The 25633-nt window shown below is 41.1% G+C and overlaps 1 protein-coding gene across 10 annotated transcripts in view; it reads left to right on the forward strand.

The window, feature by feature from the left end:
* The window catches only part of RHOBTB1 (Rho related BTB domain containing 1), a 107054-nt gene that overhangs the window by 44499 nt on the left and 36922 nt on the right, over positions 1–25633 (forward strand). For 4 of the 10 annotated variants that reach the window (XR_005068870.1, XR_005068875.1, XR_005068869.1 and 1 more), the window contains exons 2-4: positions 285–335; positions 21915–22116; positions 22469–22572. Coding sequence is in view for 1 of the 10 variants with exons in the window: in XM_037062706.1 (XP_036918601.1) it covers positions 21925–22116; positions 22469–22572 (296 nt within the window). In the remaining 9 variants the exon portion in view is untranslated. Of the gene's footprint in view, positions 1–284; positions 336–2891; positions 2913–21914; positions 22117–22468; positions 22573–25633 lie in introns of those variants that run through there. The other 6 variants (XR_005068871.1, XR_005068873.1, XR_005068874.1 and 3 more) reach the window with 3 other exon arrangements.

Consider the following 25633-nt stretch of genomic DNA (forward strand, 5'->3'; position numbering starts at 1 on the left):
TTCCTTGTTCCTATCCTTGGGTTTGTGGCCAAATTCTTTTTTTGTAACATCCCTAAATGCTCAGAAATATATTTTCACCAAGGCTACAAAATGTTAACCTAGCTATTTCAGGATGTATTTGACCCAAAGAAATGCTACTTCCACATGGGCACCTAACAAAAGCGGAAGAGATTCTACCCCTTTGGGGGAGGGGATGAAAACAACGTGTGTTGAAAATTTTAGTGGCTCCTCGTGTGTCCCTGGCAAGCAGTAAGGTTTACAAAGTGTGTCTCTCTTTCCTGCAGGTGAATCCAGCAGTGAGCAGACTGTTCTGTTGCTCCCTTGCAGCAAGTCAGGTGAGTGTCTTTGTGCAAATCCGTGACCACAGGTTAAGTCTCATTACTAATTCTGAGCGTGCATTTTCGAACAGGTTTCTTAGTCGACTTGTCTTACAACAATTTGCCTTTGTCGTATTTTAATAGAGTAATTTATGAACATCATAAGTTGAATGATTATTGACTTACTTTCTTTGCTTTATGAGTAACATGGTACCAAAATAGACCTTAAATCAGTTTGTTTTTTAGAAGACTGTTTTGGGGGGCAAGGGGGCTGAATAGCTTAGAAGACTGGGGATCTGGGTGCTTGATCATTGAGGTTTTCCTTCTATCCTAATCTTAAGACTCCAGAGCTAGAAGAAACTGGGTATGGTAACAGTTGACATTTTTGAGCATGAACCAAAGTCCAGGTAATGTGTTGCATTCTTTACATTTACGTCCTCATTCTGCGTCTAAAAAAATCCCTTTGATGTGAGATTATTATCTTGATTCCCAAACAACAGATGACGAACTGGAAGTTCAAAGACATTAGAAAAATGTTCAATTCCTAGTTCTAGAAAGTGGAAGAAATAGAATTTTTTAAGAAGTTCTATCATACTCTAAAACCGAAACTCTCTAGTTGAAAAGTTCTTCTCCAAAAGGGAACCTGGGACCAAGAAAGGTTAAATAACTTACCTAATGTGTCTTAGTAATTAGAGTTTATATCATACTGTCACACACACACACACACACACAAATGTCATTTTCTAAAGTATTCGTGTCTACTTTCTGGTGTGGGAGTGTCAAAGATTAAAGAGTGTTTTTGTCATGAGATCTCTGGTCTTAAGGAACATACAAATAAATTTAAAAGGCAAGATTGCAAACATTCATGTTTGAACAAATTAGAGAGTAAATCAAGATCACGTATACATAAAAGGCCGAGTGGGAAGTCATCGGTACATTTATGAGAAGTTCAACATTTTCCACTCTGTGGAATTCCTTTGTCATTGGAAAAACTGTTCCAGTACATATTTTGTCTGGAAAGATGATAAATGGGTGAGAGTTTAAGACAAGACAGAATGTAGACTTTCAACCAAACAGAGAGATCCTGCCGTCGTCTAGAGCCACTAAATTAGAGTCCAGCATCTCAGACTCAAAGGAGTTACTGCTTCCAAAGCATTGCAACAGAATTGTGAGCTGTTTGAATATGCAGAGCACCTTTGAGAAAGCCTTACAATTTGGCACATTGCTTACAAGTACTCTGTTCTTTTTGGAACCTCCATTTGTCTGGAATGTGCCATGTAATAGATTTGGGTACATAACAAATAAATCCCAACCCAAGTCCTGAAAATGGTCAATATTTAAAAATTAAGACATTTTCAGTTCTTGCCTAGGTTGGTAGTTTTCTCTTCTTCCTTTTCCCTACTTTTCATAGAATCATTTGTAATGGCTGTTTATCTTTCTTAGGTAGTATTATATAAAGGACTAATAAAAAAGAAATGGGAAAAAAACTGCTAAAGAAAACCTTAATATATCATCTTTTTTTAAATGTACTGATACTGTCAACTCAAGCTAATAGCCCTAAAAGCTCAATTAGTTAAGTAAGATATACTTTTTAAGCATTTAAGGGGTTGTTATAAGATATACTATAACATCTTTGTCCTGTAAAAGTTGTTACATAGTTTATCATTACAAAACAGCACTATACCGGGAAATTGTTATAGAGCGTATTATTACAAAACAGCACCATTACACTGGGAAGATCCTATTACAGGTTGGGACCTCAGCATCTACTGATTGTTGCCCATAAATATATCGGTACAACCACTAGGAACCTATAATGACTTAAAGAGTAAAATTTCTCTGAATCATATAGTGTTAGCACCAAAATAGATCTTAGAATTTGTGTGATATCTTTAATGCTAACTGAATTAGCAATCAATGTTCTTTTTTTTCTTTTGAACTTTAGAAAGTTTTAGTTTATATGCTTGATTCATCTCAAAACATGACTGGAAATTCCTCAAATGTCACTATGTTGTTGCTCAGGAAATTTACCTATGTAAAACAGAAGAATTTTTAAAATCTTTCTGTTAATCTTCATGTTAAAAATGGGCAGTTCAATTTCACTACTATTACTTGGGCTTCATGGAATGGGGCTGGTTCAAAGACTTCTTCATTCGGGTCATCTGAATCTGGTTCTTAGGTTCATCTTTTTTCCTCCACCCAAGCTTTGACCAGCCTCACAACTCCAAAAGAAAACTTGGAGAAAGAGAGAAAACTAAGTCACAAAAAGCAGCGTAGAAAGGGACAGGAAGTGGCAGCGTGTGCGAGTACAGGTGGAGGAGAGGTGGAAGGGAAGGGGAAGGACATGAGGCAGTCGCTCAAGTGGGTGGCATGTGTGTGGATGAGGTATTTACATGTCATCATCAGATTTGTTTGGTGTTTTATTATATAAGCAAAGTGAGTCACCTTCTCCTTTTCCTAGAAGCTTTTGTTCCCATGCACATAGGGCAGACATTGGGCAATGGGCAAGTAAGACACTGCAACGAAGTGGATATGACAGCCATGCTTTTCAAATGTCAAAAAAAAAAAAAAAACCTCTGGTCTTCAAATACTTTGGTAAGGTTTTACCCCTTCAGGGGTGAATTTAAATTTTTTTAAAAAGAGAGAGATGCCAGTATGTCCACAAGAAGCAATTATATTTCTCCGTTCTGCGTCTGAATTTACTTCCTGCACAAACACTCTTCGTGACAAGTTCCCAGTTCTAATGAGGTTACCAGCTCAGGTGGCACCCCTCTGGAGAAATTTCCCTTGAATGGATACCCAACCTTAGTTCCAACTCCTAACTACCCCTGGGAAATCAAAACCCAACACCTGTGCTCCTACTAGAAGCCAGACACTTTTACTACACGACAGCTGATGTTCATTATCAATTTTACAAAAGCAAAATAGGGAATTCAGATATGTTAAGTCAAAGAGCTAGTAGGAGGTAGAACTTGGGTTTTCACCCAGATCTAAGAACTTGTCGATATATGCATTTTAAAGGAATGCCTAGGAATAAAAATAACACTTTAAGCCATTTTATTGCAGGTTATTCCTGAAGATGGTAAAGTATAGGAGTTGCATAATTATTTTTATGTTTTTTTTTAAGTTTAATGTAACTTGAACCATATAGCAAGCTTGCCTCAACAAATTTGTTAACTCTTCAGGTCATTTCTAATACATTCTGGTGGAAGTCTCTATCTTAAACAGTTCAGTCATGGTGGGGGTTGAATCATGGATCCAGAAAATTCTTAAGGAACTCAGTCTAACCTCATGTACATGAAAAATAACTGCCGCCTAGAGAACTGTTAGAATTACCCACTTTCATAGTTAACAGTGGCACATCTGGAGTGGAACCCAGGCTTCCAAGTCCCAGCTCAGGGCTCAGTTCTATCACATAATGCTAGCAGGAAAATGCCAAGTCATCTAAACCCTCCAGCTTAGCCAAAATTACAACCATCAACTATGCAATACATCCGAAACCTAAGATACATCCAGAAATGGGTGATAAGAGGATCCAGCCATGTAAAGTTATGTTGGGTACTGAGAGAACCCTCACTTATCATCATTGGCACTGATGGAGAACAATCCTTTCCTCTTATTCAAGACATAGCAGCCCCATACTCCGATCCCTGCCAAGCTTTGTTGAGCAAGTTGCTTTAATCAAGTAAGGAACTCTTTAATTTTGTTCGCGGGGCTCCAGGTTTTTACTATGTGACGTGGCTGAAGTACTTTCTTGGAAGCTCATTTTTCTAATCTGTAAAATAGGGACAGTATCACGCCACCCAGAGGATTCCGAGCATGATATGAAATCACACACATGGAGCACATGGTAGGAATTCAATAAGGGTTAGTTCTCTTCTTAGCCATTCTAGATTATTTCAGGGAAAAATGTTGTAACACATTAGAGCAGTTCTACCTTTTTACCCCTAAATGTCCTGGAGTCATTTGAAATCTGATATCACAATGGATGGTTTTAGTAGCTTTTTACCTTGAGTAAAAACAGGCACGATATTCTTTCTGGTACCAGTGGCCCAATCAAAATTAAATTTGATTTGTCTTCTTGACACAGGATTGCCAAAGTTTACTTGAATTATTTCACTGTTCCAGTTTCTGCCACAAACTAATACCAAGCTCTTCTTGGAGATTTGTGGCCGTCATTTCCTTCTGGACACAATTTAAGTATCTAACGTGTTTTCCACACAGACCTTTGCATCTCAAAGCAGCTATAATGCTTTCAACCATATAACTAAGAAATTATTCCCAGAGCATAGTATGGCCAGTAGAACATTTTTGCTTTCAATTTGAAAATATGTGACACTTTCCTCCCATCATTTCAGCTAACCCTAGTATTGAGTATTTTCTGTGTGCTGGCCCTGGCTTTACTTTTTGTCCTGTGTTGCTGACTGATATGTTGATAGCAAAGGCATAAGCACTACAATTTCCCCCTTCACCCTCGGCACTTGATAACTGCCCTGGCCTAAATGACATCTCTGGTAAGTGTCTCATCACACCCCTCTCCCCAGCTGCCACACTCTGCCATGTGGCACTTGCTGCCCTGATTTGACTTTTCCAAGCCGAGTCTTTGGCAACATGTCCTATTCATCACGTACAAGGAAGAAAGCTACTGTTACGATTTTTTTCTTTTTTGTACTCTTTTTTTCTTTAAAGTTATAATCTGAGTAACCTAGAATAGCCTTTATTTTTCTAGTGGTACAGTTGCCCTTTCAATATTTGACACATGTATGTTGCAAGATGTAGTAGGTCCTTTTCCTCAGGTTTAGGGGTAGCAAGTATGTGTTTTCCCCAAGTGTTGTGAAGTGGCTGAACTGGTTTTAGGTGCTTACAGATCACCACTAATCGCTAGATTGTCCCTAACCTTATTGCTAATCTCACATTGGTTATATAAGTTTCAGCTCACATCATGAAGGGATTTTTTAAAGAATCTTTATTTATTTATCTATTTGAGACAGAGGGGAAGGGAGGGAGAGAAACATCAATGTGTGGTTGCCTCTCGTGCGTCTCCTACTGGGGACCTGGCCCACAACCCAGGCATGTGCCCTGACTAGGAATCTAACTGGAGACCCTTTGGTTCACAGGCCAGGGCTCAATCCACTGAGCCACACCAGCCAGGGCCCAAGGAGTTTATTTTTAAAGCAGTGCTCCTCAAACTTTGGTGTGCACACAAAATCACCTGGGCATCTTGATAAAATGCAGATTCTGATTCAGGAGTTCTGGGGTATGGCCTGAGATTAGCTATTTCCCACAAGCTCCCCACGGATGCCCGTTCTGCTGGTCTGAGAACTGCATTTTGAGTGGTGAGGTTCCTATTTTACAGTCGTTACTGTACCTTATGCTCAAACTCATGCCTTAAAATTAAACTCCCACCTTATTTTGTTTGCTTGTTTCTTAAATCATAATAGAGAGTCATGGAATCTTAAATATGGGAGGAATGTAGACAGAGGTGTGCTGGTAAATCAACCAGTTCTCTGGGGGAAAAATGCATTTGTGTACTTACGTAAGTTGATCATAAATTTTACTGACATAAAGAATGTGTATAGCATATACTTTACAAACAGTAATGAGATAGACAATACTCTTTATTGTAAATTCCATATAGCCCATTGGGTTTCACAGAATGTTGTTTGTTTTTTGCAGAAGTCTTTTATCCAAAGCCTACCTATGATACAATTGACAAAGAGGTTGTAACTCACACACAAACATTGGCTGATAGTTTTCTTGGTGTTAGACAAAGGTGAAACAGCAAAGTCACATGTCAGAACTGTATATATGTATTGAAAATATGAATGACTTCTTCTTCAATAAACCAGATGATGGATTTTGAATACTGTAAGGATATTTCCTTAAATGTGCTATTCACAGTATAGCAGCTACACATACAATGCTTTTAAGTTTACTCTACATTATTAACAGTTTTTAATCATTTTCTTAAGCCAATCACCAGATCATTAAAGATTTCATGCAGTGGTTGGTAACTTCTATTGTATAAATACTCCCCCATAGCCAGTTTCAAGCTGTCATTAAGAGCATAGAGTTGCAAAGCCATGGGGCAGTAACACCCCACGATACAGTGTTTTCACCATGCAGATAAAATTGGCATTAATCACCTCAAAACTACAGACAACAGTAAAATAAATAGAAAATGATGAGTTTTGAGTATTCAGGGCCTCTCTTTTAGTCTACTTTATTTAATCAAAACTTTAATTTAATTATTAACACAGACCCTATTTTAACAGGCTTGCAAAAATCCTAAAATCTTCACAACCGGCCCTCATGGGCGAGCAGGGACTGGCTCCAGAATGCCACTAGGTGTAGGTTGTCTGTTCCAGTGGCTCTCAACCTTTGCTACACGTCAGCATACCCCAGGAAATACGTAACCTACCGTGTTAGTCACTCTGTGTTAGGGCCCAGGAATCGGAATATAAAATATTTCACTGGTACGTATCTTATTTAAAGAAAATACACGAATCATAAGTATATTACTTCAAGAACTGTCACAATCTGCACATACCCACATAACCAGCACCTACATACAGAAACGGAACGTCACCACCCAGAAGGCCTTCGGAAACCCCTGTTCTGTCACTCCCCAACTGGGTAGCCACTGCCTTGATTTCTAATGCCATCAGTGAGTTTTGCCTGATTTTGAGCTTTTGTAGAAACAAAATCTCTTTTGTGTCAGGCTTTCCCCCTCAATGCTATGTGTGTGTTATGCAGCAGTAGTTCATGCATTTTTGGTGCTGTGTAATATTTCGTTCCGTAAATAGACCTCAATCTTGGATTGTCTTCTCTACACTCCTTCTCATCTCATTTATTTCTCATGCAGTATGACCAAGGCCATTGATTCGTTCACATGACAGAGAGCTTCTAGTACCATACGCCATGAAGCTGGGCTTCCTTTCAGTACAGAGTGTTCTCCTGGCTCTTTTCATATAGGTTCACCAACTCCCCCTTCATCGAGACATCTGTTCTCATGTGCTCTGAATGGGAGTGAGAGTTGGCCTTGCATCAATAGTGTGGAGAAATAATAGGCATGATGGAGATGTAGCCAAGGCTCAATTTGGCAGCAGATCATTCAGGCTCCTAGAAAGAGGCTTCAAGGAAGGGGAATTGTTTCCCTTTGTGTGTATTAAACAAAAATGAACAATGAACCCCTAGAATATTTTAGATTCTAATCTTTTTTTAAAAAAATCTGTTTATTTGAGGTAGACCAGGGACCCTTTTCTGAAAGCGAATTGAAATCTCTCAAGTGTGATGACTTGCTCTGAAAAGATTAGAGAAGGAGATTATCGTGTTGTGTTGCTCCTGCCCTGGTGCTCTGCACCTCTTCTTGCTGCATTGTTCTAGGCGGAGTGGCTGTGTAGTTTTCTTGTTCGGGCTTACTGAGATGATAGATTCTTCTTTGATGTAAGTTGAGGGAGCTGAATGACCCTGAGCTCCAAAATGATATGGATGATGAGTGGGATGTCTGCTCAGAATCGAGAGTTTCCGGGAACAGCAGGACTATCTCCTACGATATGAAAGGCACGTCACGTAAAGCTCTCAAGATATGCAGAGAGAAGGTCAAGAGTAGACATTATTCCATAGAATAAAAGAAGAACATTCTAGTCTTGGGTTTTCCTACTTTCTCACCCTCACTTTTCTGTAAAACTCATTGTTATAAAAGAACACATGTCCACTATAGAAAAGATGGGATATATAGATAAGAAAAAAAATAAAATCCATTGTAAGAGTAGATAAGAAAAAACATAAAATTCATTATAAGTCTAGTTGGCATTCACATTTTAATGTACCTCTATACCAAATGTTTCTGTGTATATTTAGGCACGTAATATTTAAGGAACGATGTTATTCTGTAAATATTTTTATAATCTTTTTCCTTTAAAGATTTCCCATGCATATCTAACTATAACAATAAATGTACTCCTATAATACAGTTTGGGTGGCTATATTCTCTCTTATTATGTGAACATTTATTGTTGTTGTTTTAACCAATCCACTGTAGTTGTATTTCTGAAATTGTTTCTAGCATTTTATTTCCACAAACAGTGATATGATGGACATCCATTTTAATGGAATCTTTTTGTATATCCTACTTATTTTCCCAGGAATGAAGTCTTATAGCTGGTGAAACTCATGGACATTTTAAAGTCTTTTGAGTGCCAGTTGCACTCCTGAATAATAGTAGCATCCTCCAATGCCACAAATAGTGCCCCATCCTGCTTTTTAAAAATGGACGATCTTTCATGTAATAACTTCCACCAAGAGTTGGAAAATATAGGAACATGTCCTGAAAACACCAGTGAGAATCTATATATTGACGTCAGCCAGTAATCTGGAATAAAATATGAGATTTTAAGCAGTCTGGGTTTTGTCCACTAGCACTTTTGCATTTATGTGCTAACTTTGCTAGGAAATTCTAGGGGGAACAAAACAGTTTTCTTCATTAGCTTCAATCAGAGCATAACCTAATCCTAACTGTCGTATTATAGTCTCATAAATGATTAAATGCAATTGTGTGGTTGTCATCATATCTGAAGGTTTCACAGCAAGTGGTCTCTCTGGTAGTACAAAAGCTGGCCCAGTGACATCTTTAGAGAATGCTCTCATGGGAAAAGTTGCCACAGAACCCTATAGAGGCTTTTCTTCATAAAGATGGATTTTTAAGCATGTTTTGTCTGCCGATTTGGTATTAACTTTCTCAAACACAATTTTGATTGTTTAAAGGCTTGACCAATATTTTAATTATTCTTGACAAAACCTTCTGATTCAGTCCTTAGCATAGGATCACCCACGTGAGGACAACAAGCCCTCCAGATCTGGTGGGTAGGGTCTTTTGTTGCCATTTTAACTTTAAAAAAATTATTGAAGTATAACATACATAGCCAAATATATAAAGATCACCAATGGACAGTTCGATGAATTTTTGCAAGCACAACTACCTGTGTAACCAGCACCGAGATCAAGAACACCACAAGCGTTCCGCTTCTCTCCACCACCCACTGCCCTCTCAGTGTGTTTGACATGCATTACGTCTGTGTTCAGGCTAAGCCATTCATTTATAGAATTTGATTTTTCACTGAACCCTTACTTTTTATGAGCTAGCTGCAGTCAGCTTTGCCGGAGCTCTCTTCCTTATAACTGAAGATATGTAGAATCTGCCTCAACAAGTAAAGATGGTAATATAAGTTTGTGCATCCAGTGTGTATCGGTATGTGCTTTTGATTTGCAGGTACACAAATACTATACACATACAGTGTGACTACTAACAAGTTAGGGATTTCTTTCTTCTTAATGAGGGTAAAATTGAATTGAACTACATTGATCCAAGCTTAAAATGTCTTACTTGATTTTCACAGAATAGTTCATGGGCTATATTTCCAAACAGGGTTCTTAAAATTACTCATTTCAGTCCTAAAAGTATTGTCTTTGAACACTCAAAATTTAAGAGCCAAGAATTTTTCATCTTCTTTCTGAGATAGAATTGTTCATATGTGTCCTGGGTGACCACACCTGTCTCTATGTCATTCGATTTTTGTCTGATACTCAGCAAGATAGCTTTACTTCAGAGTCTGAGTCAGGAAAAAAAACAAGTTTTACAGGCTCACTACGCTTTATAAATATATGGTTTTGAAAAATAATTTATGTATCATTAAAAATCATGTCTTATACTGAATTGTATCAGTACTGTTATTAGAATTAACAAAGAATGGTTGTATTTGCATATTCGTTACTTTTGTAAAAACTAAACTATTTTCCCATTATAGAAGTAATATATGTGAAAATGTTATTCAGTAGTAAAAAGTGTTGAAGTACTAATACATGCAACATAGATGAACATAGATGCAACATAGATGAACTTGAAAACATGCTAAGTAGAAGACAGACACCAAAGGCCACATATTATATGATTCTATTTATAAGAAATGCCTAGAATAGGCAAATCCATAGAGATGGAAAGTAAATGAGTGACTTCCAGCCCTGAGAAGAAGGGGAATGGGAATGGCCGCTAGTGAGCACAGGGTTTTTCCTTTTGAGATGATGAAAATGTTCTAGAGTTAGATAGTGAGAATGGTTTTACAATTTTGTGAATACAATAAAACACCCTGCATTGTACACTTTAAAAGGGTGATGTTGTATGGCATGTGAATTTTATCTCGGTTTGCCAAAGAAAGGTAATATATTTTTACTGCAAAAAATTTGGAAACCAAAAGAAAGTAGAAAAATTGCAACAAGTTCGAGTCCGTTGTTTAGCAACAGTCGCTCTGGTCTGTTTAGTGTCTCCCTCCCATTTTTTTCTCCGTGTGTTGTTGTTGCAGGAGGAAGAGGTTGGCGTTGCTTCTCTTTAGATGACAGAGATGCCGATTATTAAACGATAAGCATTCACCTATTAATGCTCACCCATTTCCCCTCCCCCCAGAAAAGGGTGGGTCCCAAGGAAGATCCATTTCGTTGGCAGAGGGGAATAAAGGATAGAAATGCAATTGGCCGGCCGTGTAAGAGGGGAAGAAGAAGCACCTGAAATGAAAAGATCTGGGTTCTTCCTGAGAGGCAGAGAGACAGATCTGAGCAGTTGCTATGAGACGTGGGACTCTTTTTTAGGAGTTTTGCTGCGACATGCTGGGTATATTATGTAAACCACATTTCAGATATGTCACTGTGCTAAGGTGGTAGTTCAACAGAAAGACTCAGGAAGACGTCCCAATTTTATCTGAGTTACACATATCTGTTTATTTTACGTAGTTTCCATCAATTATGCTTCAGATTACTATCCTGCACTTTCCCTCTCATGGTATAACATTAGCATTTCTCTGTGTTATTGCAAGCACAACGTAAACATAACATTAAATCATGACAATCTTAATAGATAAGACAAATTGAGCCTTCTCTTAATGGCAGGCACGGTGATTAAAATACTTTACAAGCATTATCTACTTTAATCTTCACAACAACCCATTGTGAGAGGTAATTATCCCCAGTTTAAAAATAAGGAAATAGAGGCTTAGAGAGATTAAGTAGTTTGCCTACTTATAGCCTCATCTGATATTAGTTTATATACTTGCATTATCTTATTTTGCATGATCAGTACATCAATCAGATTTTTTTTAATTTTTCTTCTGCTGTTTCTTATAGTATATCTACTTCAATAGATATTTCCTCTGTATATCTAATTGCTTGTCCTTTTCTGTGTCTCAGGGTTTTTAATAGACCATATGTTGAATGGCCTGTTTGTTCAATTCATATTTTTTTAAAAAAAGGATTCATGCTGACCAAAGAGCAAAGCATATTCCAAATGCTTAGATAATCTGAGGCTCTGTCAGAGGCCAAGGTGGGGCTCCACAGTGACCCAGGAACCAGCCCAGTTCTGGAGTGCACAGGCAAAGCTATTCAATGAAGTACAGTTTGAAAGAACTTTTGAAGGTAAGATAAGGACAAAGATGAGTAATTTCGTCACTGAGGATGTACAAGTGTTCAGTCTTACAGGTTGCACGCCCTCGCTCTGCTCCCTCTCACATTAATATCACAAGATCAGTCACTCCCGCTGCAATGTCAAAGCTGAAATGGCATGGTTGAACAGGCTGGAAAAAGCCAAAACAGAATCTTCTCCATGCTCTGTGCTGTCTGTCTGGTCCATTCTAAGCAAGGGACAATCACTGGGGCTGTTCCTTACCCATGGCCGCATGCTGGTTTCCTAATGGCTTTCCAGTGGCTCCACGACCTCCTCTTTCCACCCTTGTCCCATGTCAGGCAGTTATCATTATAACGATATAATAATTGCATATTACGGGCATCTCTCCTGAAGAGCATCCTGCTTACTGCCCAGGCAGACTCTGTTCCCTGTGGAAATGGGCTGTCTGCTGGTCTCCAGTGATCTCACTTGGCTCCATAGAAATGAGTTTGGCAGAAATCCTTCAGATTTCTGGTATATGGTTGCTCCTTATCCTTAGCTACCTGAGGTTAATTTTAGTGAGACATGGGTGCAGGGGGATCCAAAAGCCTTGAAGTCCAGCTGATTGTGATGTGGCTCTTTCAGGCACAGATTGAACTCCCTCATGCAAGAATCACTTTCATTTCAATTCTAAATCATTCTTTGTATGTGGTGGATACACGTACCTGCCTTTTTCCCTTTTCTTTTCGCCAAGTAGTGGCTCGCTGAAAAGCATCAGGGATTTTTTCAGTTAGCATGTTAAAGTCTAAAAGTGGATGAGAATTTTGTAAGGCCCTTATATGTCAATGCTGTTAAGATTCATAAATGGATTCTAGGCACCAAAGTGCAATACGTGATATTTCCTTTTTTTTCTTCTAAATCAGATCTGGCCCTAAAGCACTCCTTCCTGCCAGACTGTCTTGAGTCTCTCCCCTGCCCCACCTTTCCGTTTGGTGAAGGGGCCTGGTCCTTGCTCCCTGGTGGTTCCCATGGTTACTGATGCTTTTCCTGATGAGGAGCCATGGCTGGTGCGAGGCCATCTGTCAAACACCACTCTCATGATGAGTCACACAGATGTCCCTCAAGGTGTTCCTCTCGCCCACTGCAGGCTTAGCCACATGCTACTGTTTTCGAGGCCACAGGCTTAATGATCATTCATCAGAGACAGACGAGTGCAAGTTCTCTGCCAGCCCCAGGTGGAAGTTTTCCTAAGGAGGGTGGGATGGCTGTATTTTTATATTCCATTGAAATAATGTTTACTGAAAGCCACATATGGCCAAGGCGCTACGAAAACCCTTGAGGATTTGACGGTGACTAACAGTTTCTGTTGTCAAAAATGTATAATCCTGGTGGTGTGAAAGGGAAATACATATAAGCATAATTATTAATATTACGACTGGGAATGCCATGAATACAGTATAAAGGGAGCGTGTTTTAAGTACAGTGAGTGCATCGGAGCTTCCTGCCTGGTCCTCCTGCCGCCGCTTGCATGCCCCGCAGCGTGCTCTCCACACAGCAGTCTCAGGGTGTCCGTGACACTTCCCAAAAGCAAGTCAGAACCTGTTACTCCTCTGCCTGCAGCAATGTAGTGGCTTCTCGCTGACGTGAGAATAAATCCATTTATTTTCATCTAGAATAAAATCCCACTCCTGATGGTGGCCTAAAAGGCAGCGAGTGTATGATCTGGCCCTGCCGGCCTTTCTGGCCTTCCGTTTCACCAGTTCCCGTCATTCCTGCTTTTCTGGGCCTGCTTCTTTTCCCATCTTGTGGCCAGACCCTTCTCATTCTTCCAATAGGAGGAAAGTGGGGCTTCCCTGCAAGCCCCTACCCATTATTTTCTCCCATAAGACCCCTTTGTTTTTCCCTTCAAGAAACTTAACAAATGTATGATTGCACCTACCTGTTCAGTTGTCTCTCCCCACCTGACTATGAGGTTCCTGAGGGCAAGAACTACATCTGGCTTATTCACTACTGCGAACCTGTAGGCCTGGCACCCACTAAGTGCTCAGTCTATGTTTTCTTAACTAGTTAAGACTGCCTGAGTCCTAAAGGTGGAGGACAATTCCAGGGTCAGGGTCAAGAGAAAGGGCATTTGAGGAGAAGTAATGGCAAAAGTAGAGTCATCGAAGGAGAGGTTACAGGGCATATTTGTTGATGAAAGCAGATAGCCAGCGTGCTGAGAGTATACCACACAGTTTATTTGTGGTGATTTTGAAACCTATCCTGGAATTTTTTTGCTTTTTTTAAGCTAGTTTTTATCTGTCCTTTTTTTTTTTTAAGATTTTATTTATTCATTTTTAGAGAGAGGGGAAGAGAAGGAGAAAGAGAAATAATCAATGTGTGGTTACCTCTCAAATGCCCCATACTGGGGACCTGGCCCACAACCCAGGCATGTGCCCTGGCTGGGAATCGAACTGGCAACCCTTTGGTTCACAGCCCATGCTCAATCCACTGAGCTACACTAGCCAGGGTTGTTCTTTATTTTTTAACTGGGGCAACATTTGTTAAGTTGCAATGGATAGATAGAAAGTTTTTATCTAATCCTGGCTCACTTCCCCCACTGACATTGAGTTTAAAAAACACTAGAGAGCCCTGGCTGGTGTAGCCCAGTGGATTGAGCGTGGGCCTGCGAACCACATGATCACAGTTTGATTCCCAGTCAGGGCACATGCCTGGGTTGCAGGCCAGTTCCCAGCAGGGGACTCATGAGAGGCAACCATACATTGATATTTATAATATCCAAATTTGATATTTCTCTCCTTCTCTCTCCTTCCCTTCCCCTCTAAAGGTAAATAAATAAAATCTTTTAAAAAAACACTAGAGAGAGCATGATCTTGTGTAGGTCTCCATTAACACAGGGCTCTGGCGAATGATAAGTGAATGTTTAAAGAAAGCACGTCTGTATTATTTACATTCCTGGATTTCTGTGTAGTGTCCTTTCTGTTACTTAATCTCCTCTGTTTTGTGTTTTAATCAAAACATTCAACTGAAAAAAATAGTGTTGACTTGAATGACGAAAGGCAATTTCAACCTAGAGCTATCCTTCTGTGAAGTCTTGATGTAGGGAAGCCCAACCCAGCCCTGCCTGACTCTCTCCCAGCCCTGGGCCCATTCTCCCTTCCAGCTGACATGTTTATATTATGCATAAAGCAGCCCCTGCCTGCCTAGCACTGGTGATTAAGAGCTCAGAATAATGAAATCTGCACGGTTGGAACTTGGCTGTTGGCTAGAGTTATTATGCAACTCTTAACATTTCCCTTTTGTTTCTCTCAATAATATAAAATTCTCAGTTCTTCTTTCAGAGTAAACTCTTCAAATACACTAAAATTTGTTCCACTACTATTTTTTTACTATTTCATTTTATTTTTTAATTTATTTAATTATTTTTCAAGTACAGTTTTCTGTCTATTACTCCCATCCCATCTCACCCCACCCCGTGCTACCCCCACTCCCATTTCCACCCTTCTCAGTTGTTGTCCATGTATCCTTTATATTTGTTCCTCTAAATCCCTCCCCTATTTCCCCCGAAATTCCCTCCCCTCTCCCCTCTGGTCACTGTCCCCCTGTTCTCTATTTCAGTGTCTTTGGTTATATTTTGCTTGCTTGTTTGTTTTATTGTTTAGCTTCCTGTTAAAGGTGAGATCATGTGGTATTTGTCCTTCAACACCTGGCTTATTTCACTCAGCATAATGCTTTCCAGTTTTATCCATGCAAAAGGTAGGAGCTCCTACTATTTTTTAATAAGCACATTAAGGTATTTCTTAATGCTCAGATTATATGCTTTTCTGAAGGATGAGAAATTTTAGTGGCTGTGCAGTAGCATTGCTCAAACTGTCTACCTGAGTAGCTGAACGGAGCTAAAAGTACAAGGCCAACCCGTGGGCCTTACATTTTTGTCTTTAAGAAGATTGCTCACCATGCCTTAATTAAAATAGCAAATATGGCAAGAAACACAGCAAAAGTGATGGTGAAGGGTAGCATATTCTGATGATAGGGTGATTCAGAGCAATTAGGAGACGCTTGATGAGATGTCTTAGACCAATGATAGACATTTTTCTGCCCAACCTCCCTGATATATGAAATCCCACTGTTAGAAGGGACTCATACCTCACCTGAATTCAAGCAGTGGGTCGGTACCAAGGAGCCCCTCTCTGGAGCAATCAGAAATATCTTGCGTTTCATCAGCCACAGTGTCCCTGAATTATGAATTATGGGACAGGACTCCTTGGCAGTCATCTAGCTGTAGTGTGATTGAGAGAGTGAATGTGTCTGACACCTTCTGAGAGCCTCTTAACAGAGGGACCGGAGACCATGAAGGCCATTATCTCAAGGACAGAGGAGGGGATGAAGTTCCACCACAGGAAGGGAAATGATTTGAAGAGAAAACCAGAGCAGCTGCGGTCACATCCATGTCACTGCTTCGCCCATGATTGGCCCTGGCAGGTAGTCACAAACTGGGGGGCCTATGGCCCAGACTGGGCCGTCTGAGAAAGCTTTACAAAAGAGGGGCATTGCATACTCATATATTCCACACAGTACAGCATGCAGTAGCATCCCCAGAAACACGTGATGATTCGTTAAGTGCACGAGACAGGCACTTTGAGGATATACCCCAGGAAAAATAGAAAGTTCACAAACCTCCATTCCATGCTTTGCTAATATAGGGGGAAATAGGGTGTGTGTGTTTATCTTTGTGATTGCTTCACTTATTGGTAGTGAAGAGAAAGTAAGTTAGTGTGTGTGCTGGGGGGAACAGTTAGGGAAGCTTTTTAGAGAGGTAATATCTGAGTAAGGTTTAAGGAATGAATAGAATTTGCCAGGCAGAGAAGGAATGGTAGAGGGTTAGGAGAGGAAATATGTGTAAAGGTGCTGAGTTAGCAAACATTCGGAATTTGGGCAGCCATTTGTGTGGCTCAGTCCTGCTATACTAGTTTCCCATTGCTGAAGTAACAAAGTACCAAAAATGTAGTGGCTTTAGACAGCACAAATGTAGTATCTTATGGTTCTGGATTTCGAAAATCTAAAATGGTTCTCACTGGGTGGGAGTGAAGGTGTTGGCAGATGGCGTTCCTTCTGGAGGCTCCAGGTTTTTCTGTCTTCTAGAGGTCCCCCATATTCCTTAGCTCTGGCCCTTTTCTCCATCTCCAGAGCCAGCAGTCTAGCATCTTCATATTCCTTTTGGACTCTGACCTTCTGCCTCCTTCCTCTACATTTAAAGTGCCCTTGTGATTGTATTGGGCCTTCCCTGATGATGTAAAATAATCTCCTTATAGTGAGGTCAGCTGATTAGCAACCTTAATTTCATCTGCTACCCTAATCCCCTCAGGCCATGTAACCAAGCATACTCGTAGGTCCCAGAAATTAGGACACGGACATATTTGAGGGACCATTATTCTGCCTACCACACATTCAGTACAAGGTATTGAAGGTTATGTGAAAAGGAAACATCATCCATTCACCTCAGGCCCCAATATCAGGGGCCTATAACCTGATTTTTTTAATGGAGGTGGCAATGTGCTGGAGTTTTTCCATGGGTATGTTTCAGGTAACTATTGCTGCATAACAAATCGTCCAAAGCTTGGTGTCTTAAAACAACAATCTCGCCTCATGATTCTTTGAGATTTGGCCAGGTGACTTCTGAGCTGGCTTCATCCGGGCTCCCTCATCAAGCTACATTCAGCTGGAGAGCTGGCTGGGCTGGAACATCCAAGATGCCTCACACTGTGTGGCATTTGGTGAGGCCGGTGGCAGGGCTGCCTCGGTTGCTCTCACTGTGAAGTTTCATCCTCTGCTAGGCAAGGCCAGCTTTTGTAGACGATGGTCTCAGGACAGCATTCCGACAGCATGCAGGTAGAGAGGGCTCCGGGCTCACACAGCATCACGTTCTCTTGGGTTTCTTCAGTCAGACACGAGGCGAATTCAAGAGGAAGGGAAATAGTTGACATGTTATGATGGGAGTTGTCACAGTGGCCATAGTTCATCTAGCCCAAGGGGCACGATGTTTCTGGATGACAACGGCATGTAGCACGTGACCAAAGTATGATGGGCTCATGTAGAGTGTGGCAGGTATCACTGGTGTTGAAAAGGTCAGGAAACTGTGAGGGTAGGGGGTTCGGTGCGTCATCCTGGAGCCACAAGAAAGCCGAGTTGATGGAGAATGTGGACCTGAAGTTCAGGAGATGATGGCAATGAGGGCACAGGCAGATGTGGGCCAATCGAGTTCAGTCGGGTAATTTGATGGCCGGAAGATCATGACCCCCGTGTTCTGCCTCAGCCTTCCGGATGGTGGACACTAGAGCCCAGAGCAGCGGCCCACCCTGCACCACGTCACCAAGTCTTTCACATGCCAGCGTCCACGCTGTCTTGCTCACTTGCCAGTTTTCAAACAAACCTACCACTTCTCATTTCCAGAGTATGCAGGTAGATTCTTCAGTTATTTTAACTTCAGCCTTTATGTCCTGAGGATCCAGTGAAAGTATGACATGAAGTTCAAGTCCACTTTGAATAAGAAGACTACAAAGCTGCCATCGTAGCAGGTTACCAATGTCAGTTTTTCTAGGTTTTCTTTTTCTTAATACCTTTTTTGTCTCCCCAGCTGTGTATCTAAAGGCAAGAGGGTATCTGCACAGATCTGTAGGATTTATGGTGGTGAAATTTATTAATAGTGCTACATGAATAATATTTATTACTCTCATTCTGGGTAAATAAAGATTAGAAACCAGATAGTCATTATCCAGATGGTCCCAAGAGCTCACTCAACCATAAGAGTGCCAGATATGAATAAATTAGAGCCCATAACAAGAAAAATAAAATTGCACATTTTCATAATTGCTACCATAATTTAATGTTCACTTGTTTATCTGTAACAGATGAACAGTCAGTCTGCAACCATACATGTGTAGTATCAGTTTACATCCTTGGCTGTAATTTCATGCCCTTGAAATGCTGTTTAGATTATGACAGAATAACTTTCTACGCACACACGGGAAGGTCTTCAGTATCCAAAAGTCCAGAAAACTATTCCTGAACATCCCATGTCTAAAGCGAGTGCCCAGGGCTGTGAATGTCTGATTCTGCCTTTTATTTCCCTTGTATGCGGTTTGTTCCCTTTGCACAAGGTTCAGCACCTTTGGCAGTCACCTCGATTTTGAGCAGATTGCTAGAGATTAGAAGACTCACAGATGTTATTCTCACCTTTGACACAGAAGTTCTTTTTTAGGGCTGTGCATGAGATGCGTCTATAAATAAATAGTGATATTTTTGTGATTGCAGCCGTAATATGAAACTAGGAGGGCTGTGGTCCCCTCGGTGTAAGTCGTCTCCTGTAAAAGCTACAAGGCTATTCCACCAACACTGCCATGCTTCAAATTATTGGGGGGCTTCCTCTTTGGGGGCTGTTATCAGAGCTAGTTTGCAAGGCATCAATAAAACCAATTCTATATTTTTTGTGTCGTATCTCAATTTTCACTAAATTCAAGCATTCATCAAATTTTAGAGATTGGCTCTCTGACGTGTAATTAGCTAAAAAAAAATAAATAAATAAAGTAAAATACACTCTCCAAAGAGTAAGGTTTTCCTGCACACGGGGCAGATTATTTTTCAGAATAATACATCTCAGTTTCCAGAGTGGGAGGCTCCAAACAGAACCTGGTTTCCTGGCACAGGTTACCCCAAGCTAATATCACCGGAAACGTGTCAAAGATTGTTAAGGAGCATTACTGTTCTCACCCCAGAACCTAGAAATACCTCCTAAAAATATGAAGCTCCTTTCCTAACTCTGTTGTCCTTTAGTTAACTGTATCATCCTCCCACCCAGAATATGCTCCATGTTGTATTTATCTTCCTTGTTTTTTAGGGGATTTAAGCCTGTAATTGCTCTGCTAAAATGTAGCCTTTTTATAGATCTTTGGGATTATTAATCTAATTCTGATCCTCCACCTGACTCAGTTTTGTTGTCATCTAAATACTCTCGTCTTCACTACCATGATTATAATTTTTTAAGTCATCCATATGTTGAGCATGACACCAGGGACTGAAAACATCAGTTCACCTAATCCTGACAACCACCTTAGGGGATTCCTACCTCACAGATGAGGAGCCCAAGCCTCCCAAAGGGCAAATAACGTGCCCAAAGTCAAATGACTGGGAAACGTGGAGACTAGGATTGGGAATCACACCCAGCTAAGGCAGGAGTTTCTCAGCCTCAGCACTACGGCATTTGGGGGCTGCCCTGTGACGTTTGGCTGTGGGGCTGTGCTGTGCACTCTACGGTGTTAGTAGCGTTTCTGGCCTCTACCCACTAGAAACCAGTAGCATTCCCCCAGCCCCACTGTGACAACCCCAAAAGTGTCTCCAGACATTGCTAAATGTTCTCTGGCTGGTATTTAAGACCCACTGATCTAATGCCAAAGTCACGCTTTTGTCATATTATACTATTGAACAGGGAACTAGTAAAATAGGGAACTAGAGAATCAAGGCTAGATTTTTAAAGAGATACATATTAGGAGTTACCACACCTGGCTTACCCTCGGAATTGGAGATTTGTTTAAGATTCTTTTGCCACCCAAAACCTTCATTACAGCATTTGCCAGATGGGTGGCAAATATCTATCTATTTTCAGCCTCTCTGCTGTGTAGCCCGGATCCTAACCTCATCACACATCTGCTCCTCGAATCAGTCCATTCCTATCACATAGTGCACCAGCCTCTGGTTTATCACCTCCTGTGATGGTGGCGCAGGAGACAGTTTCATGTTCAGATGGTCCTAACTGTGAAAAAAACATTCTTCTCAATATCCGTTCTTCTATCTCTCCTGCTATACTCTTAATCTCATAGTATGCAAGTGATTGTTTTTGTCAAATCAGTTCAATTACTGAGTCCCCATTATGAGGCCCGATAGTCTCTTTCCCATTATGACCGTAGAAACCATTACAGACTCTTTGAAAATGACCATCTAACCAGTTTTCTCAGTTGGACAGTAGACTTCCCCTAAAGGGCAATTACAATTCACTAAAAGCTTAAATATTAAAATCTTAAAATGGTTCACCGTCCATCCAGCTGCTTCCAGGAGGCAGTTATTCTCCACATTTTGTGGCAGCAGCTTTTCCTCATCCTCTGAGTCCCCAAACCAACAACTCCCTTTAAACCTTTTGTAATGGGGCCCTAGCTGGCATAGCTCAGTGGATGGAGCATGGGCCTGTGAAGCATAGGGTCGCTGGTTCAATTCCCAGTCAGGGCACATGCCTGGGTTGCAGGCCAGTTCTCAGCTGGGGACACATGAGAGAAATTGATATTTCTCCCCCTCTCTCCTTACTTTCCCCTCTAAACCTTTTGTAATGGTTTCAGGAAGATTCCAAAGTAGTTCCTCACCCTGATAAAGTCATTCTTTACCAAATGTTCCGGAATTTCTTGATGAAAATACAGAAGGGAGGAGAGTAAAAATATATATATTACTTAATGGTGCCCCTCTTGGGAATATATTTTTTAATGAATTTGATTAATAAAAATCAGTCAATGGATAAATATAAATATAAGTGAGTTTGATTAACATGGCAATGTCAGCCTTACAATTTACTCTTTAGGAATGGTGGGTGGTGTTTTCCTGCTTGAATTTTGGAGTCTCCTCTAAGTCACCACGGGAGTTCAGAACCTATAAAAAGCTGCTTTCCAACGGGAGATGTGGAATCATTGGGAGACTCTGATGGTACGGATGCTAGTATTGCCCAGGCCGCCCTGGCCCGAATGTCTAAGGTCAGGCCTGCAGGTGATGAGTTCTCTTAGCGAGTCCACACGAGCAGCTCGTGAGCTCTAAAAGTGTCCCAGCAGCCCTGACTCCTCTGGATGGGTACCCAGTAGGCAGGTTGTATTTAGAGAAAACCAAGGAGAAAATAACATGTTAACCAGAATAAACCGTTTGGGGTCAAAATAACAATCTGGTGTTTTTGTACGCGTGTGAGATATAAAAAGAAAACTCAAGTTTCACTTAGGCTTAGTAAAAAACCTCCAGACTTCATGCCTATGCCCGGGCACCTTCTCTGCGTCTCTGGACAAAGAGCAGACTGCCTGAACCCTTCCAGGCTTCGCTCTGGAAAGCCCGGTGCCTTTAACGTGGTGTCCGCCCTCTCCTTGCAGGGTTGTATAAATGGAAACTGACATGGACTACGAAAGGCCCAACGTTGAAACCATCAAGTGTGTGGTCGTGGGAGACAACGCCGTGGGGAAGACACGCTTGATCTGTGCCAGAGCATGTAACACGACGCTAACGCAGTATCAGCTGCTGGCCACCCATGTACCAACCGTGTGGGCAATTGACCAGTACCGGGTCTGCCAGGAGGTGAGATGTACAGAGTTTCGTTAGCATCCTCTGGGTGCATCATCGCTACTGCCAGTCTGATTTTAAAAGAGGGGTGGGGCAGTTAGTGCATTCAAAATAAAACTGACATTTTCAGTGCAACAGGAGAAAGCAAAAGCAAAATGCAGACTTGGGAATACGGCTCTGGTATCCTGAATGAGGTAGTTTGAATCCTGTGATTCCAGGATTCTGGGCTTCGTTTAAGTCCTGCTAGGTGGACTGAGAAAACTAAAAGCAGGCGAGTCAGACGGGCACTGAGGGGTGCTGACCCAGACATCCTCCTCCTGGGAGCCTTTGAATGGCCCTGAGCAGGGATGTTCTCTTTCTCCTGCAGGTCTTGGAACGTTCCCGGGACGTGGTTGATGAAGTGAGTGTTTCTCTCAGGCTTTGGGATACCTTCGGCGATCATCACAAAGACAGGCGTTTTGCATATGGCAGGTAAACCAGGGCTAGTCGGGGGTTGAGCTTAACTACAATTTCCTTCCGAAAACCCACAGTGGCTTCATAAAGCACCAGAAACCACATCACACGGCCTCGAAATGTGTTGGGTTCCGCACTGTGTCTAAAAAAAGACCCAAAAATAAAACAAAATAACCTAACAACAACAACAAAATGACACTGTTTCCTGTTGTCAAGAAAAGCAGCCGGCCTCGCCACCCTGTCCCTCCCAGGAAGTACTTGACTGAAAGCAACCAGAGTGCTCGTTAAACTAGGATGTTTGCTAGACAGGATTCTTCTGTGCCCTCAGCCCTGGGCAGCTTGGATTGCTGTTTTCCTGAATAATGCTTTATTTGCCTCTGTTAAAATGGTTTAAGTGTGCTTAGCACATGGTCACCCCACTTCTGAAGGTCTCTTTGGCCTTTGCGTGGCTATATTTGCAGTTGGATGTTATTTGCTTTGGGATTTGTTATCTGAAAAGTCTATTACTTCTATGTGAAGGTCATTTTTAAAAAGAAAGCAACGTATCTCTGAAGTCCTTCACAAGGCACATGTCCAAAATGAACTGAAGCATTAATATGTATTTTTCATTAAAAAAAAAACAAGAAAATGAAGAAGGGAAAGTCCAGGAAAGGGAAGGTGAGTCGAAAAGGACATTAACATGAGTAGGAACAAGTCAGAGTGCCTTGAAGCGTTTAGAAGCTTCTTGCCACCCTAACTCCACCAGGCTCTTTGTGATTCTACCTTTCTCAAAGGCTGTCTCAGGGGATGTGTTATAGTTATCGAAGTCCAGATAGGGAGGTTTTTTTACCCCTTAATTGTAAATTAACACCTTGCATTTTAAATTGGGAATCTAGGTCTCGTGGATCAGTTCCCTTGTTAACGTCAAACCTGATGTTACCTCATAGAATTGAGTTATGTAGATACTCCAAACACGGGAGTCACTTCTTGGTGTTGAGATAAGCTTTTCTGAAAGCTATCTCTGTTTCTGTAAGCTAGCAGCTCTCTGCAAGCCTTTGGGCACACCTCTGTTGGCTTTAACCAAGTGGTCTCAAATACTGAGTGAACCACTGGAAGGGCTTGCCCATTGCTGAGAGGTCATTCCCATACTGAAAGAATCTGCAATTTGGACAAGTTTGTTCCAGGGAATGCATCTGAAAGTAAAACAATAATTTTAATGTAACAAAAACTTTTGTTAACAAGGACTTTTGAACTTAATGTTCAGCATCATAGATACTTTTCTTCTCCTTAGTTTCCTGCTTTGTTGTTTTTCCTTTCCATGGCATTCTTGATTTTTGTCTTAGTTGCCGTGTTACTTTTTTCTTTTGTCCAATAATTCCACACAGACACACACACACACACACACACAAAATAATGAACCTGCTTATAAGTACTATGCAATCACATTTGTAAGATCTGTGGTTTTTAGGAAACATAATAAAATGATGACTTGATGCAAAGTAAGGATACACATGGTCATTTTCAAAGGCCTAAATATGGGCTTACTGAAGCACTGGGTTTTGTTTCTGTAAGCTGCTTAACACCTCATTGGTCGTTGCCACTTGAAATTGATGCCTTTGAAATGAATTTTAACTTGGGTCCACACTGTAAAACTTGTGTGGTGAAAATGTAGAGGCTGCTTCATTATCGTGTGAGAGTCCTGCTTAGGACTGATTTAATGGCAGAATAGCCTTCATTGATCTAATATTGACAGGCATCTACATTTAGCCAGCTCCTTCCCTGATGTGTCTGGAGTCGTTTTACAACTTGTCATGCCTGTTCTTATCCACCAACAAAAACAAGCGGCTTTTTCATGTGACTCCATCAGTTCAAAGAGCATTGTTCTGCTCCCTGGTCTGTGGTATTTGGTTCTATCAACTGTAACCAGTTCCCCCTTTGATGGAAACAGGATACGCTCTCCAAGCCAAGTGTTGATGCTCAGAGCAACAACACACAAGGGCTCCAGGAAGCACTCTGTGTTTCTGGCCCAGCTCTCCCCACATGTCTGTACCTTGTACGTCTGTCTTTTCTAATTCTCCACAGCCTATGGGGCCTGTGGTGTCCTGCCGCAGACGCCACCACTGGTAAAAGGCAAAAACCAGAGCCGTTCTGTTTCGGGCTCTAGTATCTTTCTGTAACTGCTAAAAATGTAACATCATGTTGATGTAGCCCTGAAAAATTACCTTTTGTGGAGGTTTCTTTTAGTCAGTGTGTGGCCCTCACCATTGTACTCCATTGCTATGGGAAAGCTGTTGAATTTCTTTATGACTTTCATTTTTAGCTTTGTATCTTTGGGGAAGGAGAAAAATCCTAGTTGTGCAATTCCTGATGATCAGTTTGGTTTGCCAACCTGTTTTTTGACTGATGTGTTTACTGTACTTGGTGTGAATTACAAGTCAGCGAGATGTGATAATATTCCTTATACTTGGAAATGTACTTGAAATAATTCATTTGATTTTTGTGGTGACAGCAAGAGAGACCAGATTCCTAGCAAGATCTCTTAGAGCTCACTGTCATGTTCCTCTGCTTCATAGCACCAAACTGGTTAATAATTTGCCCCCTCCAACATTCCTTCGCGGAGTAGGTTCTGTGGGCCAAGGCAGTATCAGTCTGCTAACTCGAGTTTACAATTTTCCTAGCATGGTATAACTATAACCAGAGTGACATTGCTCTTTTGTATGATAGCCAACTATTCAAACCATTTTTTAGCAAACTAGAATAATAACTTCTATTTATGCAAGGCCTATAATGTGCCAGTCAAAATATTTGGGGCTTTGCCAACGTTCGTTAAACCAATCCTTTTAGGAACCCTAAGAGGCAGAGATTATTTCATGCTGCAGTTGAGCGAGTTGTGTTCTTTTATTACTCTAACTTGCCCAGTCATGAGTTTCAGAGGGAGATTCAAACCCAGCGCTGCGTGACCCCTGGCTCCCACTCTCTCTACCCCACCAGGCTGCCTCAACCTCACTTTAAATAGGAGGCAGCTGGAAGCTGCTCCAGACTGATGGACTAGGTGTCTGTTTGTGATTTTGTATTTGAGCAGAGACTTAGAGTTAGAAGA

This window comes from Sturnira hondurensis, unplaced genomic scaffold (genome assembly GCF_014824575.4).
Source record: "Sturnira hondurensis isolate 20B ecotype Veracruz unplaced genomic scaffold, ASM1482457v3 Scaffold0014302, whole genome shotgun sequence".
NCBI lineage: Eukaryota > Metazoa > Chordata > Mammalia > Chiroptera > Phyllostomidae > Sturnira > Sturnira hondurensis.